We start from the raw sequence: 18,445 nt of genomic DNA on the forward strand, positions 1-18,445 counted from the left end.
CGGGGTAGCGTCGGACGCTCGGGCTTGTGGGGGAGGGAAGGTGCTCTGTGTTCCTGAGAGGCCAGGAGGCGCCTGCCTGGCAGAGAGGTTCATCATCTAAGCTCGACACTATCGAATCCAATACCAATCACTATCTTCTTTACATATCAAGAACGTTTTGCTTTGATGTCTATAGCATCTAAATACCTAAAGGGAAAGCTCTGATATCAACAAAGTTCTTTGTAAAATTTATTATCAAGCCGTTGCCAAGAGTCTGGCACGGAACTTTGTCTTTCGACTCATCCATTGCCAGAAATCATCTCTGAGCTAGAGTCACCGCCAACCTCTTTTTTGGAGATTCATTCAAGATAAAATCAATCACCAGGGGACCGAACCACGGATTGATGCCTATGTAAAAAGCCCGCCACTGGGCTAATTCTCCTTCATCATGGATCGCCCTGAACCTGGGCTCGTCAAATGGTCGTCCAACCCTTCATATGATAACTTCATTCACATCAACCTTCAGCACCGCGTTGTTCAGGTCTACGAACCAACTGGTCACGCAAGAGCTGGGAAGTTCGACTATCAGAAACTCGCCCGCCACGATGACTTTCCTCCCCTCACAACCTACGATTGGTCGCCAGCCAATCCCGGTCTTCTTGCCGTTGGTACCGGTAGTGGCATCGTGAATTTGCTCAGGATCGACGATGGATCTAATGCGTACGTGGAGCTGGGCCTCAAGATGTCTCGTACTTGTCAAGCTGTCGCTTTCAACACAACCGGATTGTTAGCAGTTGGCCTGGACAGAGTGCGAATGGATCAATGTCTCCACATCTGGGATGTCAGTCGACTGTCTTCAATAGACAAGAACACAAAAGGGTTTCCTTCGGATGCAACAAATATTGCTGAACCAAAAACCCGTCTTGAACCTAGTGTCTCTGTGTCAAGCATCAAATTCTTCGAAGACAGCCCCCAAACTCTTGTTGTGGGCATTAAGGCTCAGGGTCTTCGAATACATGACCTTCGAGGTAGGTTTCGGAGATGAAAAGGATTTCTTGCGCAAACTGACGTATATTCTTCTCATCAGACCCTTCAAGCATTGTCACATTTCAAACAAAGTGCAATAACAATCTTACAATCGACTATGCTGATCAGAACTACTTTGCTTCGTCTGCCCTGGACCACCCTGGAGTAATGATCTGGGACCGTCGAGCGACATCTCGACCTGTGGCTTCCCATGCATACATGCAAGCAATTGAGGAGGATGAACTCCCGTGGGGTGGAGCATTGCGTCTTGACCGAGTCATCGAGACCGATTCTGACCCTTTTTTGGCCGAGGGAAAGTATTCCCTTGTTCGATCACTTCGATATTGTCGTGATCACCGTGGTTTGCTTGCTGTGCTATCTCGCACAGGACAACTCAAGGTCTTAAACACCAATAAAGAGGCCCCATCTTCTGGGTCTAGCAACCCGGAACTTCTCCAAGTCCAAAAGTCTTATGAGATGGACGTTTCATATGTTGAAACATCAAGGAAGAATGATCGAATTGTTGCTTTTGACTGGGTAACATTGAGCTCGCCCGTCCTTCGTCCACGGCTCCTCGTTCTACGAGCCAATGGAAACTTTGAAATCCTCGAACAACCATCGCAAACATCAGATCATGTTTACAAACTTGTACCATGGAAAGCACCGCATCGCGGTCTCGAAGGTAATTCAAGCTGATCCCCAATGGTTTGGACATGTCTAACCCCATGCAGAGGGCTCCCCATACCACAGCATGATGCAGTTTGAACCATCCCAAGCTCCTGACATGTTAGGACCTCTTCTTATCGAAGAAGCTTTGTCAGAAGTGCCATTATTCGGACCAGAGAGTGCAAATGTCCGTGCAGATACGGAGACCTTACTGAAGGCAAATAACATGACTTCAGTGGTTATAGAGGACATTGGGGCAACCACGAGGCCACTGCCCGAGGCCTTTCACAAAGCTTCTACCGTCGCAGCTAAGATAAGAGTCTTGCGCGCCTTCGTAAGAGACGAGTTCCAAGCTCCAAAGGGCATAAAGCCACGTGCTGGTGACACAAAGATCGTCGAAAGCGAGACCAGTGAGATGTCCCTAGCTTCCGATAGCTTGGGCTCATGCCGGGAGATCCACGATGCATTGTTGGCTTCATTAGCTGAGGCTGAAGGTCTCCCCCGAGAAGCACAGAACGTACTTGATCACAATATGTTGTTACGTGCCAAAGAGAAATACCTATTCGACGCAGTAGCAAACAGAGACATTGTGGCAGACGATCCGTGGGTAAAATATATATGGGACTGGGTGGCGAGTAAGTATCCGGATGTTACTCTCTCTCACGGCATACTAACATCTTTAAGCTGCTGAGGATAATGCTGATGACGGAGGCATGGTACTCTCAAATATTGACCTCAGCTACGTTGGTGTTCACTCAATATGGACAAATAATCTTGGTGAATAGCTGGAAACGGAAATAGCGCAGACCCCAGCTGACCTTGCCATAGGCCGTGATCCTTCTACTCGACTACCTCCTGGCGTAACGCCTCCTGATCGCGCAACATGGGAACGTACCATTGCAAGTTTCTGCAAAAAGAATCATCTTCCCAAGTTCAACGGAGCAGCTACCAAGTGGCCAGCGCATCGTCAGCTATGCCTCGAAATCTGCGGCTGGGGTGATTCTGAAAAGCATGACCCAAAAGGTCGCAACCGAAAGGCAGATCCTGAGTACCCCACCACCATTCATACCATGGCCGCTGCTCGTGCTTTATTTACAGGGGATCATAAGGAAGCCATACAGATCCTTAAGAAAGCCAGCACTGCACACCCTGAACTCTTGTTTGTGTCTTTGGCCCTACAGCTTATGGGTAGCGGCGACAGCACGCCCGCCAAGAACAAGGAACAGCTCGATTTTGATGAAGCTGTTGCTTCCAAAACCGACCCTTACCTCCGAGCCATATCGTCACTGATTGCTACAGGTGACTGGACGGCTATAGCCAACCAGCTATCTCTTCCCCTTTCTGACCGAGTTTACGTTGCAATCCGGAATTTTGACGATGACCAGCTCACACAGTGGCTCAGCGAGCAGATCACCTTGGCAATAGCAGATGGAGATATAGAAGGCATCGTCCTCACAGGTATCACGGAACCCATGGTTGATATTTTTTCCCGCTACATACAAAAGTTTCATGACGTTCAGACAGCGACCCTCGTGCTGTCCATTTGTGCACCGAGGTACATAGACGACATTCGCTGTCGAGCCTGGCGCAACACTTACCGGGCCCATCTTCAGCGCCATAAACTCTTCTTCCAGCGCACAAAGTTTGATGTCGAGTCAACGAAGCGATCGAAACGGGACGGTATCCCCAAATTGAAACCACCATCCCGCCAAGTTGCCCTCCGCTGTGTTTTCTGCGACGCTGAGACATCACTCGCGAACAATGCCAACCAGACACCGCATATCGGAGGCGCCTCGTCTGCGCCAGCAGCATCGGCTCTCGAGTCTCGAAATCCACTTCTCGCGGCGAGCATCAATGCGGGTGTGAGTTGTCCCAACTGCGGTCGACACCTCCCGCGTTGTGTAGTCTGTCTCGAGATTGTGGGCGTCCCTCGCTCCGACAAGCCTGAAGAGAAGAGCGAGTCTAAGATGGCTGGTCAGTTTCCTACATTTTGTCTCCGGTGCGAACACGTCTTGCATCTGGACCACGCCCGCCAGTGGTTTGCCAGACACGTTGAGTGCCCTGTACCCGAATGCCGATGTCGCTGCAACTTCAGAGCGAACCCTGAGTTGGGTTATCGTTAGGATGCTCATGATCTAGAAATTTAGAGTCAAAGGAGGTTTACCAGTTGGTCGGGCCAACTGAACTGGGAATTATCACCAAACAACTCATTTCCTGGATGATATCTGCGACATATATACAGTTGAATATGAAGAGTGTGTCTAACCTGGATTGCTTATGGAGTTGAGGACAAAATATATCCTTTATCTTTCGCTTCTATCCGCAGGTTTCGCAAAATCAACAGCCAAGGAACAACTCCGTGTCCTATTTACTCCGCTCTTCAAGGATCCGGCCATTATATCCTTCACGCCGGAGGTTCCAAAAAAGAATTCGCCTGTCCTTCCCAGCATTGCACCTAGTATCCAACTAAGTATCGTGTGTTTCTTCTATCTTCGTTGAGTCGCTCCGTGTCAATCATCTCTAACGCATAAAACAAGGGGAAATGAGAAGGCTCTGACTTTCCAAAAGGGGTATTGTAACCAAATGAGGCACCAGGTGACGGGTGAAAGGTTTCCTTTCCCGTTGACCAGGCTTGATAACGATGTATTGTTTGTATGGGGCCCGAATGATATCGGGTTTCATTCTTCAACAGCAGCCTGGCACCAAGGATGCTCCAGCACCTGGTTGATATCGTATCGTTTAGCGACATCTCGATCCAGCATGCATCGAATGAGGTCGATACTCTCCTCGCTCAGAATATAAGGTATTCGCAGGTCACGATCCATGATCTCGTCAATACTGTAGAATGGATTCTCCTTGTAGATAATGGTGTAGAGGAGAATACCCAGTGCCCAAACGTCTTGCTCTGTGCCCCGATAAGGCTTGCCAGCGAGAACTTCAGGAGCGGCGTAATCTGGTAGCAAGTCAGCAAATGATGACATGTCTCTAGGCGGAGTTACTAACCGATTGTTCCTACGAAGACATCGAACGGACCGCTCTTGATGTATGCAGCACTCCCAAAGTCGATAAGTTTGATGTTACCTTCTCCATCAAGGATTACATTTTCATCCTTGATGTCGCGATGTACCACACGAGCCTTGGTGTGGAGGTGGTGAATCGCATTGGCTACTTGCACGAAAATGCTGCGGCATTCAGACTCGTCCATGTTGGTTCGGAGTTCGATGTAGTCAAAGAGATCCATGCCTGGCAGACCATGAGGAATCATCTCGATATAGTAGTTCACGTCATCCTCAAAGAATCCTTGCATCTCGACGATGTTGGGATGAAGTAGCTCAGGTTTGCGAAGGTACTCCAAGACATGAACTTCTAGGGGCACAGTGCCCAGCTTTCGGTCTCTAGTCCACGTATCGACAAGAATACGTCGCTTGGTAACGTACTTGAGCACAATCTTCTTGCCAGTTTGTTTGTGCCTGGCTAGCTTCACTTGGCCATACGCACCCTGGCCCATTTCCTCCAATATCACATAGTCGTTGATCGTTTTCTTATGGGGAGGCTCGACGACCTTGGGAACTGGGGTGGCCTCTTCAGGCTTGGGCTTTGGTTGCTGCCCCGTGATTTTAGCAGCAGCATTCATGGCAGCATCCTTTAAATGCTTGGACAGTGAACTTGCAGCAATCAGCACATTCTTTCGAGGCCCCTCGTCATCTGAAGCAATCTCAAGAGGCGTATGTGCAGGGGTCTGTCCAGGTGATGGCTGGTGGAGAGGAGTTAAAGCTCCAGCCCGGGTAGGGGTTTCGAGCCCGAGGTGAGACTGAGTGCCGTGGAGATGGCGAGAGTAAGTAATCCACAAAGCATACACTATTTCTGAATGGGTCACTTCGAAGGCTTCGTCTCCGGTTGCGTTGTCCTCATCGCTGCCTTCGAAAACAGTCTCGTTCATCACAACGGTCTTCTTTTCACTCTTGACTACACGCATCTGGACGTCAACCTTCAGATCGGACCCGTCACGATGTTTGGCGCTTAATCCAGCGGGATGGAGGAAAGCAGATGCAGCGTCAGGCCTGTGCTCTTTCAAGGCCAGGAAAGCCGAAGCTTTCCTGAAACGATGTTCAGGAACAACCATACCGTCGAGGAGTTGTATACCATCCTCTTCTATCAGTGACCTCAGGATGTTGTCGAATTCTGGGATTAGTGCATTTATCGACATGCCATCAGCCTTTTCGAATCCGAAGAGTGCGCCGCAAAAGGCTGCGTTTGAGCTTCGAATCTTAAGGGTTTCTGGCTCTACCACGACAATTCCAGCCATGTGAGGGAACGTCGAGACACGAAGCTCTAGCTTGCCACGGGTTTGCTCAACTGTGCAAGGCACGTTGACTTGGGGAGAATGAGGACAGGTGAAATATCTCCGCCTCGAAACCTGAGCAAAGTCGATTTCTCCTGTGTTGGGGTCAATCCCTTGACGGGGAATTCGTGGAACGAGTCTCGCTATATCAAATCCAGGAGGGATTGACTCGAACCCCCAGATGGGAGCAGTAGATCCGGTGACCTGTTGAACGATGCCGTCCTCGTCCAATGTAATGTAGGCGACGTCCTCATGAATCTCTTCCAAAACCCAGATCAACCCGACCTTCTTCTCTTTGACCCACAGACTAGCAGAACCGGTCGCACCGTTGCGTTTCTGAATGGGGACCACGTCTCCGCATAACAGCACTCCTCTAGAGGAATTCGTCTGATTATGCCCGCCGCCCCGGGTTTTGGGGGGGCTTGGGTCGCCGCTGTGAACCGTCTGCGCACGTCTTTGTGTATAACTTCGTGGCTGTGTCCTCGAATTTGGCTTGCTTAGGAGCTGGGCTGTTATTCCAGATCTCCCATTAAGCAGTGCCGAAGCTGCTGAAGCTGCAGGTGTTGTTTGGCCCGAGGGCGGTTGGCTTTCACTAAGCTCATCATCTGCTTGTTTCAAGAGTTTTCGTTCCAGCCATGACCTTCTCTCCTCCTGTACAACTTCCAAGATGCCCATCTTGCGCACCTCAGCTTTTGTAACGCCAAACACCAGGCAGGCGAGATCGTTTGCTGCAATAATGGTCCATGGAGGCCTAACTTCTGTTGTAAAGATCGCCTGAGCAGCGGGTACCCAGCGGTTTGTGTGTCCATGTACAGAAGGGCCTAACTGGGTGGGGAAACTGGTCGCTGTGGCGCTGGGGAGTTGAGTCAAGGATGGAGAGTTTAATGGTTCTTGATAAATGGGCTGGCCAGTTAAGAAAGGCTGCGAAACTGTATCTATAAGCTTATCTTGAGCCGACACGGCCGTTATATCTGTCATTGTTCGCTTTAGGCTCAGCGTCGGACGGACTGGGGCAGGTTTCGAGCCTGAAGTGCCACCTCCACTAGCAGCAGCTGTAGTTGATTGATCCTGAACGTGGGTAGTCTCATGGGCTGCTGGCTCGAGTGGAATGGATCTTCTTGTAGTCCCAACCCTTGACCGTCGAGGTGGTGGCGAGGACTGGCGAGGACTGATGAGATCTGTACTGGATGCTCGAGGATCAAAATTCTTGTCGAAGACATTTTCCTGGACCTCAGCGGGACCGGTCAGAGGAGCCGGGGCGTAAGAATCGTCGGGGTTTGGCAAGTTTGGAGCTCTAATTAGCTGTGCCTGCGCGAGTAGGTCAAGCATGTTCTGTGTCTCGACATCACCACTTACTCTTGCCTGGGCACTTGCAAGAGCAGCCTGCGACGAGTTCATAGGAAGACCCATGTGGTCCTTCATGAACTCAACGGACCGTTTGAGGGCATTTTGTCGGTTGTGCAAAAAGTCCTCGGACTGATTGGCGAACGAGAAAGAATGCAAAGACTCGGAGGGGAAGCGAGAAAGGTCGTCGGAGAAGCTGGGATTTGATGGACCACCAGTGAGCGACAAGTTGCCGGTGCTGGCGGCCATCGCACTCATCGAAGTGGAACGAGACAGGGCGGCAACGGATGGGCTTCGCGAAGATGCTCGGGATCCTGGTAAAGTAGGGTTCCTGGATGGTGGGCGTGTTTGTCTAATTCGTCGGAGGCCGGACAGGCCTAGGCCATGCTCGTGATCGGTCATGATGGGAGACCTGGAGTTGATATGGTGGTCAGCAAGGAAGCAGGCCGAGGGGTGGGCGCCACAGCTGGGCTCCGTGACGCATGATTTCACTCGACATACCTGGCGATAGCTTCAAGGTCAGCGGCAGCGGCCGCGGCCGCGGACGCATCCAGGGACATGCGTGCTCTGCTTCGATCTTGCGTTGACGAGTTCCTTGCGGCAGCCAAATTTCCCGTACTACGGTTCTTTGGCAACGAGAGGGGCATTGGCAGCTTCTCTCGTCCACGTTCATCATCCCCAGTGTGATTTTCGGCTCCTGTGTCAAGAAACCCTGGTTAGCTGACAGGAGGACACAGACCAAGAGTAGTGGCAGGTTGCAGGTAGTACCATGATCATTTTGTCCCCCATGCATCTGTAGCATAGTTGGAGTCGGTCAAGGAGAGGCCAAAACCACAGGTCAAGTCGTGATGGAAGGGTTATGAGGTTTGCTCTCAGGATGGCGGGGTTGAGCAGGAAATCTCGGTTGGCTCGATTGCCTGGAATTCGAATGAAAACTTGAAACCAGCCGTCAGATAGGAGAGGGATTCGTTTATCCAAAAGAAGAAAAAAGAATGGATAGATGATAGACCAAGATGCGTATGGGTGTAATTTGAATTATCGATATTCCAAGATTGGGCCTTGAAGGGTGACGACGGACGAGACCGGGGATGGGGCCGTATTGTCAGGGCTATGTCTTGGCTTGTGACCCAAAACACAAAGAAAGCAGCCCGGTCAGCGTGAGTCGAAGGAAATGCCGAGAGGGCGAATTGAGCGTGTACCGCAGGGGATGGAAAATTATAGGTAAGGAAATAGGTTAACGTTGGTGGTGCACGTTTAAAAACTTGTTACCACTAAGAGAAAGTTTTGACTGTCGAGATAGGAGCTTTCAGAAGAGCCTGAGAGATTGATGTTGAGGAGCATGAAGGGGACGGGATTTGCGTCGTTATCATAGGCTGCTCCCAAGACAAGACTTGTGAAGTCATCAGACAATCCGATTGGCAGCCCAGTGGTTGCTGGTAGATACTTAGTGCTTGCTTGACCCTGGAAGACCCCCAAGATACAGGCAGCATCCATTGGATGGAGGATGGCAATCGTACATAGGCAGTACCTAACAAGCTCAAGCTCAAGCTTTCTAACCGTTGTGACATTGGCTGTACAGTATTGAGCTACATTTACTGCCAGGCAAATGACGCCAGCATCCTTTTTCCTATTTCTTTGGCTTCAACACAATCTGAATGTCAGATGAGATCGTATTTCTAGATGCACGAACGCGTTGAGTGTCGGCTTGTAAACAAACCAGACTACGGGCTTTTAATTGGAGTTGTTTTCATATGAGACAATCAACTCGTTCGCCACAATCTTGCGTGCAGGTTTATTCCCATTGGGGATCCAGTACAGCAGATCTTCAATCTCTCACTGAAGCCATCAACCATACCTTAGAGCTTAGTTACTCCTAGCAATGAAGAAGGAATCGAGACGTGGGGAAAATATAAATGAAATTTGGCTCTGCTGCGCACCAAGGGCCAAGTCAATGCAAGAGGCATTTGAATCAAGGGACCAGCACCTTATAACCAAGAATACCACCCCTTGTTACCCAGGGTGACTGAGAACCAAGATTCCATGCCTTGCACAAACCTTAATTCACATTGGATCCATGCTGATTGACAGATAGATGTTGTTCGTAGGTCTGTCACCTTCAAGACAGCGAAGATGCCACTTGATTTACGCGTCAACCAAGCAGCTCTCTCCAAGCCACACCACAGTAAAGTGGCAGAGGCGAAAAAGCATATAGTCCCAGAACCTTATGGTTTCCTTTGGTTTTGAGGTCCACGTGGAGAGGAGCTCTTATAGAGGGATGAGATATTCCCCGCCAATGGACGTGTCCAAATATCATGCCAAGCATCCGTGAGCCTCTTGAACGGAATCGTGTTCACGACGGCAGCTCCCCCTAGACAAATGTGCGATGGAGACAAAAGAGGTTGCATGTTTCTTTGCACAGAGTTCACAATGGCTACTAAGGGTGCCAAACCTAAGCTTATTGCCTATCTGATGTTTTTGCTTGGATTGGTTGCGATGTAAAACGGGTGAAACTGTTTCAGCGGTACTGGATATTATATGGCTTTGATAATCCGAGGTAATCTGGCTCACCAGAAAAAGGGTTGTTTCTGTGTCTCGCTGCAAATGTTGGCCGTCGTTAGAACAACTTGCTTGACTTCCATACCTACACCATCGGCATTTTCATGTATGACCGAGTCAGACGATCAGCTCAAGAGGTCAGGCCAACAGTCATGTCTTATATGGCACGGCACACACAATACCAGGGTCTGCAACCACGCGACACTGACTGGCAAGACGCCGCGCATGAAGAATATTGCATCGATTGCCATGTCTTTGATAGACGACCTAGATATCCTATCACGACAACAGATGATCACCGCTGTGTTATCTCTCCACCTGAGACGGACGGGCAGAAATGACACCTGGTGACCTCAATAGTGCATTACCAGCCCTACCAAGAGGCACATGGGCGATCTAAGATACTGCGCATTTTGACACAACCGCATTAACCTTCGTTTGCAATAAGGTCCCAAAGTGTATCGTGACGAGACACCCACCCTATAAGGTAGAGTAAATTCTGAACCTGATGCCTCCAAATCGCACCGATAAGAAATCGGGCGATAACAGCCCGAACAGCGCGGGGTCTTGGAAGATGAGGGGCAGAGCATTCTTCCTGGGCTCTTCCCCAGGCCTCCAGAGACGAAGCTGAAAGAGGAAAGAAACAAGACAGAGACGTTGAATCCATCAGCACATAAAGTTAGTGCCTAGGTACTTACTTAGTAGGTGTAGGTTAGTAGAGATAGTCTAGATGAGAAAGATGTCTAGGATGTATAGTTAACTATTGGAAAAATGTACAGGCTAATCTATATAAGTATGTATTTTGTTGAGAGTGCCTTTAGTACCTCGTGTACCTGCAAATATTCCCTCAGTTGCCATCCATTTGTTCTGACCGCCTTCCAGAACCAACCTAGGGACATGCGGAGAAAGTTGACTCCTCATGGTTGGGTCCGGGGCAAGCAGTCAGCTCAAAGAGGCTGGACCCTTGAGTCAGGGACGTTTTGGCATCGTGGGCTCGACGTGCAGTAGTCAGAGGCAAGGTACATACACACATACATGTGGTGAGAAACGGCGGGTAACCCTTTGGAGTAATGATGGGTCTTTTGTGCCTCTGGCTCTATTATATGTACTGCTAAAAGTTGATCAAGTTCACACCTGGTACATAGAACAGCTCGCCCTAGGGTTATGACTGATACGAAAGTCAATCGATCAAATCATATCAGAGCCACACTCAAAGTCTTATCATGAGAAGTCAATGGGCCTCAGTGTTATTTAAAAAAAAAAATAAAGGTCTCAACGAGAGATAAAATGTGCCACGCGGACACACGAGAGAAACTGACTTGTTTCTCGTCCCCGGGTTTGGTTTGGCTCGGGTGAGATGCCTAGGATGCATAAAGGATGGGCGAGAGGGTGGGGAGAGCTGCACGCCAACAAGACCCTCAAAAAGCCCCTGAAGAAAGCGACAGTGGTAGTGATTGGCTTATGTTCCGGATCACCGTCCCGTTGGGTCTCTGGCACCCAGAATCCGGGCTTGTCTAACTGGGTATCTCAGTACGTACTGCTCAAGAGGACTTGGCTCCTTTTGCTTTTGCTTATGTTTGCGCTTTTGCTCTGAGTAAGGTAGCTTTGTGTTTGCCCCGCGATGTAGGTCTCAGGGTCTCATTCCAACCAGGGTTCGCCGAAAGGCTACAACGTTGACTACCACATCGATACAAGATATAGCGCCCAGAATTCCGCCATCCGAGCCACCCCACCAGAAAGAGTCGCGTAAAGCCGATCGCCTCGCCGTAGCCCGCACGATAAGAAGAGAATAGGGGGGGGGGGGGGTTAGCGTGGCATAGCATGGCCCAGAGCCCGGGAACGGAGGGTCCTCAACCGACCAACTGCACCTACATACATAGGTAGGTGGGTAGTGTGTCGTGTACTATACTGTAAGGTACTGAGTGTATGGACTGTAGAGGTTGGGTTGAGTTGGTACTCCAAAACTCTATGGGATCTAGACAGTATGTGGATGTAACTATTGAACTGACGGGTAATGTTCTAGAGCATCCATCTCTGGACTAAAGCCTCAACTGCCTGCGACGTGCCTTGTTGCTTTCTTTTCTTATTTTGTGTTCCCATCCCTCTCCTTTCCCTCTCTCTCCTCTGGTGATCACCTCATACCCACGGTCATGTTCATCTCCTCACGGGCATGTGCCCTGTTCTCCAACTTCAACTAGAAAACAAGACTCGATCCTATTGGAAAACTTCCTCGCTTCAAGGAGAAGCCCAGTACGACGAAACGGCCCCGCTGACCACCCCCCACCACCCTCTCCGAATCCCCCGTTTGTCTGCTGATCCCCTCGGTTTCCCAGCAGAACATTGGACCCTGCTTATTTCTTCTGCCGTCCTTCTTCGCGACATTTTTTTTCTCTTACTTTGAAACTTGTTTCTTTTCTTATTTCACCATTCTCCTACTCTCATCCATCAGTTTTACTCCCAGCTCCTATCGATATACATCCTTCCTCCGCCAGCGATGAAATAAAGGACCCTGCATTAGCTGTAAGCGACCAGCGACCAAGGCTCCAAGCCGCCCCCACTATCGACCGACCGACTTGAATCAGACAATCATCTTCAATTGTTCGCAGCAGGTGTTATTCCGTCTGTCTCTTTCATACCACATCTGTGATAGTAGACATCTCGCGCTCTATACAGTACAAGAACATACAAGCAAGCCTCCAACACAATTGGAATTTCTTGTCATGGAGGTCCACGAGATAACACCCGGCGCTCCGAGCCCGAGCCCGAGCCCGAACCCGGGCCCAGAAGGCGTATCCACTGCGCCAGCGCCGGACATGCCGGTCAAGGGCAAGAGCCGACACCGTCTGATCCAGCGAATCCAGCGAATATCTTCAACGCCTTCATTGAGTGGTCTGCGTCGCTCCAGGTCGGTTGGAAGCCGTGGGAGTCCTTACAGCACTCGAAGCACTCTCTCGTGTGTCAGTCTTGCGGCCACTGGACCACCTCAGACCCCCTACAGCGCCCGCTCATCGACCCCACAGCCCTCGCCTCTTGGTCTACCCAGCGCTTTGAGCTCAACCCCCCAATCTTCAGGGGAGTTTCCGTTCGACACTCCTGATGGTTATTTGGCCATTCGTAGGGTCGAGAATGCGACTCCAACCACCACTCCTGGGACCGCCCCCCTCCCATCCGAGTTTCGGTCTAAGCAGGACGTACAGATTCGAACCCGACCTGGTGTAAAGCCTATTCAGAAGCAACCATTCCGTTTTTGGGACAAGATGCCCAATGAGCTTCAGATTCACATCTTCTCTTTCTTCCAGCCAAGAGAACTCGTCCAGGCATCTCGAGTATCCAAGGCCTTTTACAAGGCCTGCTTTGACGGTCAGCTGTGGACGTCCCTTGATGCTTCGGAATTCTATCGCGAGATTCCAGCCGAATCTCTCGCCAGGATTATTGTTGCGGCTGGTCCCTTCATCAAGGATCTCAACCTACGAGGCTGCGTGCAGGTCGAACACTACAAACGCACCGAGGTCATTGTAAAGGCATGCAAGAACCTCATGAACGCAACCCTGGAAGGTTGCCAAAATTTCCAAAAGAGCACGCTGCATAGCTTGCTACGGAACAACGAGAAGCTTGTTAGCCTCAATCTCACGGGGCTGACTGCGGTCTCAAACACATCCTGCAAGATCATTGCCGAGTCCTGCCCTCAGCTTGAGACCTTCAATATTTCCTGGTGCGGCAGGGTTGATGCTCGAGGCGTCAAGGCAGTTGTAGAGGCTTGCCCGAGATTGAGGGATCTTCGGGCCGGTGAAGTTGGAGGATTCGACAATGTGGCGACTGCCGAGGCTATTTTCAACACAAACAACCTGGAGAGGTTGGTTCTGAGCGGGTGCGCCGAACTCAATGACGAGGCCCTCCAGATTATGATGCACGGTGTCGAGCCTGAAATCGATATCCTGTCTGAACGGCCCATTGTGCCAGCCCGCAAACTTCGTCACCTCGACTTAAGCCGCTGTGTCCGACTCACAGATGCAGGCGTGAAGGCGATCGGTCATCTTGTGCCTGACCTTGAGGGTCTGCAGCTCTCAGGCTGCAAGCTGTTGAATGACGACGCTCTCGAGTCCATTCTCGCTTCCACACCTCGGTTGACACACCTCGAACTCGAGGACCTCGAAAACCTCACCAATTCTATCCTGTCAGAGCATCTTGCCAAAGCTCCTTGTGCATCTTCGATAGAGCATCTTTCTCTTAGCTACTGCGAAAACTTGGGCGACACTGGGATGATTCCGGTTATGCAAACCTGCACGAACCTTCAGAACGTCGACCTTGACAACACTCGAGTCAGCGACCTTGTCCTCGCCGAAGCAGCCGCAATGGTCATGAAACGCTCTCGACGATCTATCGAAACGGGAACACGACCGAGACTGTCCCTCCAAATGGTCGTTTACGATTGTCAAAACGTGACCTGGACAGGTGTCCGTGAGGTCCTCTTCCGCAACACACAAGTCAAAGCTGTATCAGGCCAACCTGGCCGAGTGAGCTACCCAACCGAGATGATAGGGCTTAAGTGCTTCTATGGCTTCCAGATGACCGTTGATGAGCATCAGAAGCGAGTCCTGCGTGGTGATCTTGCGTCCGCCGGTCGCCTGGAGAGGAAATGGGCAGACTACATGCAAGCCACAGAAGAAGCAGGCATGACAGGTGCAGGCTACCGAAGACGCAGGCGTCGAGCCAGAGAAGCCCAGGCCCTCCATTTAGACGAAGAGGATGGTGGTTTCGGTCCTACCGGCCGTCGGAGGGCACGCACCCTGGGCTCATGCGCTGTCATGTAGGCCTTGAATACGGTATATTAAGTGAATGCGCGACAATATACAGCAGAACGTTTTACGAATATGTTGGGACTTTTTTTATATTCTTCTTGTCCTCAAGGCGTCTTGGGGTTTGGCTAAACGGATAGGTGTTTATTTGGAGGGGACTGCTCGCCTTCTTGTTCTTAATGGCGTTATGGTAGATCACGGCGTTCTCTTTACCGTGGCGGTCCTTTTGCCACGAGGGTGGCATGCATTTCAGCGCATCAAGCATATTGAACGACGTTGTGCATATATGTCTAGACAGTCAAATACAATGAACGTAGATTCGAAACCAACATCTGCAGACACCTTGGTACGCTTCTCGAAATCTCGCGTCGAGGTTAGAACATTTCGGTCACTATCCGTTCACCACGATGTGATCTCCACCACCGTGAGTTCCTCGCCAATTCGCCTTCGTCACCCCCTACGATGTCCGACCACTTGAGTATGAACTCTTCCGTTGCCTCCCAACTTCTTGAGTCCCAGGGGGTTCCAGTATGTGCACCTGCAACGCCTCCCCAACAAGTCAAGTGATTAAGTGAATCATGGAAGAACTCATCCTCATCCATGTCCTTCATCTTCTCGATGATGTTGTCCCTGATATCCTTGAAGGGAATCACATCGATGAATGGATGGTGGTTAGCAACAACCTGCTTTCGTGTTGGGCGGAGATCGAAATGCAGGGTGCGGGATCCACGCTGGACAGATGTGATGATGGCTTCAGGATTAGGATCCGAGTCCACCTGGGCCCTGTAGAATGGTGAGATGGCATCGTCAGAACAGTACATCGATCTCGTTATCCCAAGTGAGAGACAGTTCTCGAGCATAGCGCTGATAATACATATGATGTCGATCTGAAGATTGTTTTTGTATGGATCTGGGATAACAGGAAGAAGGACCTCTCTGGAATGGTTGGGAATGTGAAGTGTAGGACAACCACAGTTGAAGAACAGCACCGGTGTTGTGTACTCATCGTATATGGGGTTTTCGGAAATCCATTGGTCGAAGTCTTCAAATATGAGGCTGGCACCCCACGTGCCTACATCCGTCGTCGCCTGTGATAGCGAGTTTCCGGTATCAGGATGGAGTGTTGAAGGATCGATAGTTTCAGCGTCTACGAGTATTTCACTGACAGGTGCTGAAGTAAGCCCTGCTACGGGATTCTCCACGTGAACGAGGGACCTGTCATTGCTTTCTTGTAATGCAGCTCCCTGCTCAGCTGCACGGCGCTCTAGCTCCTGTATGCGCTTCCGCTGCTTTTCCCCTGAAATGGATCATGTCAGCCACAAGCAGCAAAGTACCCAGGCGGCTTATTTAAGAGAAATTGGTTCCCATCCTGGTTCAACTCACGGTATGCCTGCTGAGCTAAGCGGTTCTGTAGACGCCTCTTCTCGGGATCGCGGCGGGTGACCTTCTTCTTGATGGCTGAGGGCCCCTTTTGAGTAGATAGGCTGGGATTCGTTGAGCACTGAGAGGCTCCGGAACGTTCTTGTCCCATTATTTTCCGATTGAAAATTATATATCACGAGACTTTTGATTGCGAAACACTGTTGAAAGAGTTGATCACTTCGAGCGAAGTGAAGTGAAGTGAAGTGAAGGCATCGCGAGGATTCATGTAAGCCACTGGTATGCCTCATGGCTGACGTGAGCCACTTGGTCCATATCAGTGTAATCTTATTGTCGCAAGCTGACTTACCCTATACCTTTCTTGATCCAATTGTTTCTTCAAGGCGGTTTCTGACCGTCAACTGTGGGTTGTATGGTAAGTATACTACTGCCAGTCCCCAATACATCTAGACCTATGGGTGTGTTGATATCCGATTTGACTAGGATAAAACTCTTTCGCTACATTTCGCGAATAATGTCGTCAGACTCCAGTCACGACAGATCTTTGCCTAACCTCTTCTTCTTTACTAGTCCGTCAATAATTTGACGGAGCTAGCCCACCAGTCGTGTCCTTCATTTTAAAGGCGCCAAAAGAAAGGTTCGACCGGCAAGAATATCGGAAATTCTTCAACAAATAGACACTATCATGCATCTACGCATCATTCGAAGCTAGTAATGATCAATAGCTTGCTCCAGGATTGGGCCGGACGAAACGCAGCGGGTGGTAGCCTATTAGCCTGACGCTAAATTGGTCGTCCCCTCTAAACCGCTGAAGAATCGGATTCAAACTCTCCGACATGTGGACTTTTGAGCGGCTTATTATAAATTTTCCCGTTCCTACCATCACAGGCTCTCATCCCACCGAGAACTGGTTGTTCCGTGGTGTCAACGGCTCCGACCTCTCGGCCGGCCGGTCTTGGATGGCTGAACGGGAATGTGGGGCCGGGCATGTGGCCTACCGAGCGCCGAGGTCCCGAGGTCATCATCCATAGCTCGAACTTCACAACTTCGTGACGGAGAACTCACAACGACGCCTAACACCACCCAATAACTCAAATAATATAGGAAAGGCATTAACAAGGAAAATGCCACTCGAGGTCATATACGTCACTCGTCACGGAGTAAGTTCCGATCAGCCTCGACTGTCCCGGCCATAGATTTCCCCGTTCTGGTATTGATGAACTGGCTCCGAGTATAGTTCCGTTCTGGATGGAGTGTCGATCCTCTCACTGGCGTGTACACCGGGTTCATACGATCGCCAACAGGCATCCCCGCGGACCCGGCCTTGACGTCTCACGGGGTCTCACAATCAGAAGAGATGGGTAAACATCTCATGACCCTGGATCCTCCCATCGATGCTGTATACTCAAGTCCGTATTATCGATGCCTGCAAACGATAACACCATTCATTGAGCTCAAGCAGCAGCAACTCAACGACCAACCAGGTATCCGAGGCTCCGCGGCCGCCAGAATACGCCCAGAACATGGAATAGGCGAGTTCTTTGGGGCAGCACCTTTCGACCATCCAGTCCCCGCCCCTTCCAAGCGACTCAAGGAGCTATTTCCAGCATTCGACGAGGACTATTCGTCTGCAATAACGCCCTCTAGAAAAGGCGAAACGATCAATGACCTATATGGGCGAGTTGCAGCAGCTGTACGGGCCATTATCGAGCGCTGCGACGCAGAGGGACACCGTGCTGTGGTATTATGCACACATGCTGCAGTCGTCATTACCCTGGGCCGTATCCTTACAGGACGTATCCCCAAGGCTGTCGAGGAAGAGGATTTCCACGCCTTTACATGTGGACTGAGCACGTACCGCCGGCGAGGCCCAGGCCCGAAGAGAACTACCACGTTGGGCCCCAGTAAGTTTGCTCGGTAGTGGATATCAAGTGACCAACATTGGCGGCGGGATATTGACAAACACATAAACATAGACGAATCTCGCCCACCCATAAGCGATCTTAGCCCAGTAGGGGAGTGGCAGTGCGAAATCGATAGCGATTGTGGTTTCTTGACGTCTGGAGAGGAGCGAGGCTGGTGAGTTAACAATACCCTCCATTCTCGCGACAAATACCGAATTAGTTATAGGCTGACCCAGAACGCAGGAAATTCTCTGGCGATGAATCGTTCCCAGGAACCGGCACGATGTCACAAGGTGGCATTGGGACCAAATTATAGTGTCGCTCATACGAGGAGCGTATCACCATATTGTCGAGTAATGAGAGCTCTATAACTTCGGGTCGTGAACTGGCAGATAGCAGCTACGTTCCCCAGTCTACAGTTCCAATAATGTACTCCGTACCAGCTGCAGAAC

At 50.4% G+C, this 18,445-nt stretch overlaps 6 protein-coding genes across 6 annotated transcripts; 4 read left to right on the plus strand and 2 right to left on the minus strand.

Moving 5' to 3' along the window:
• Positions 1-427: 427 nt before the first annotated feature.
• Positions 428-3,794, plus strand: FPRO_04649 (uncharacterized protein; the record flags this gene model as incomplete). The annotated part of the gene is made up of 5 exons (XM_031230183.1): positions 428-1,007; positions 1,067-1,687; positions 1,737-2,306; positions 2,356-2,448; positions 2,500-3,794. The coding sequence occupies 5 exons, from the start codon at positions 428-430 to the stop codon at positions 3,792-3,794; spliced, it is 3,159 nt and encodes a 1,052-aa protein (XP_031080345.1).
• A 555-nt stretch (positions 3,795-4,349) lies between these two features.
• On the minus strand, positions 4,350-8,159 carry FPRO_04650 (uncharacterized protein; the record flags this gene model as incomplete). Its single annotated transcript, XM_031230185.1, has 4 exons — positions 4,350-4,624; positions 4,675-7,769; positions 7,859-8,054; positions 8,126-8,159. The coding sequence occupies 4 exons, from the start codon at positions 8,157-8,159 to the stop codon at positions 4,350-4,352; spliced, it is 3,600 nt and encodes a 1,199-aa protein (XP_031080346.1).
• A 1,625-nt stretch (positions 8,160-9,784) lies between these two features.
• On the plus strand, positions 9,785-10,264 carry FPRO_04651 (uncharacterized protein; the record flags this gene model as incomplete). Its single annotated transcript, XM_031230186.1, has 2 exons — positions 9,785-9,852; positions 9,877-10,264. 2 exons carry the CDS (start codon positions 9,785-9,787, stop codon positions 10,262-10,264), a joined length of 456 nt encoding a protein of 151 aa, XP_031080347.1.
• A 2,369-nt stretch (positions 10,265-12,633) lies between these two features.
• FPRO_04652 (uncharacterized protein) lies at positions 12,634-14,724 on the plus strand (the record flags this gene model as incomplete). Its single annotated transcript, XM_031230187.1, has 1 exon — positions 12,634-14,724. The coding sequence occupies one exon, from the start codon at positions 12,634-12,636 to the stop codon at positions 14,722-14,724; it is 2,091 nt and encodes a 696-aa protein (XP_031080348.1).
• Positions 14,725-15,083: 359 nt separating this feature from the next.
• On the minus strand, positions 15,084-16,240 carry FPRO_04653 (uncharacterized protein; the record flags this gene model as incomplete). The annotated part of the gene is made up of 2 exons (XM_031230188.1): positions 15,084-16,006; positions 16,093-16,240. The coding sequence occupies 2 exons, from the start codon at positions 16,238-16,240 to the stop codon at positions 15,084-15,086; spliced, it is 1,071 nt and encodes a 356-aa protein (XP_031080349.1).
• A 973-nt stretch (positions 16,241-17,213) lies between these two features.
• Positions 17,214-18,309, plus strand: FPRO_04654 (uncharacterized protein; the record flags this gene model as incomplete). Its single annotated transcript, XM_031230189.1, has 4 exons — positions 17,214-17,249; positions 17,327-17,993; positions 18,066-18,168; positions 18,237-18,309. 4 exons carry the CDS (start codon positions 17,214-17,216, stop codon positions 18,307-18,309), a joined length of 879 nt encoding a protein of 292 aa, XP_031080350.1.
• Positions 18,310-18,445: the final 136 nt, after the last annotated feature.

This window comes from Fusarium proliferatum (genome assembly GCF_900067095.1).
Source record: "Fusarium proliferatum ET1 genome assembly, contig: FPRO_scaffold004, whole genome shotgun sequence".
Classification (NCBI taxonomy): Eukaryota; Fungi; Ascomycota; class Sordariomycetes; order Hypocreales; family Nectriaceae; genus Fusarium; species Fusarium proliferatum.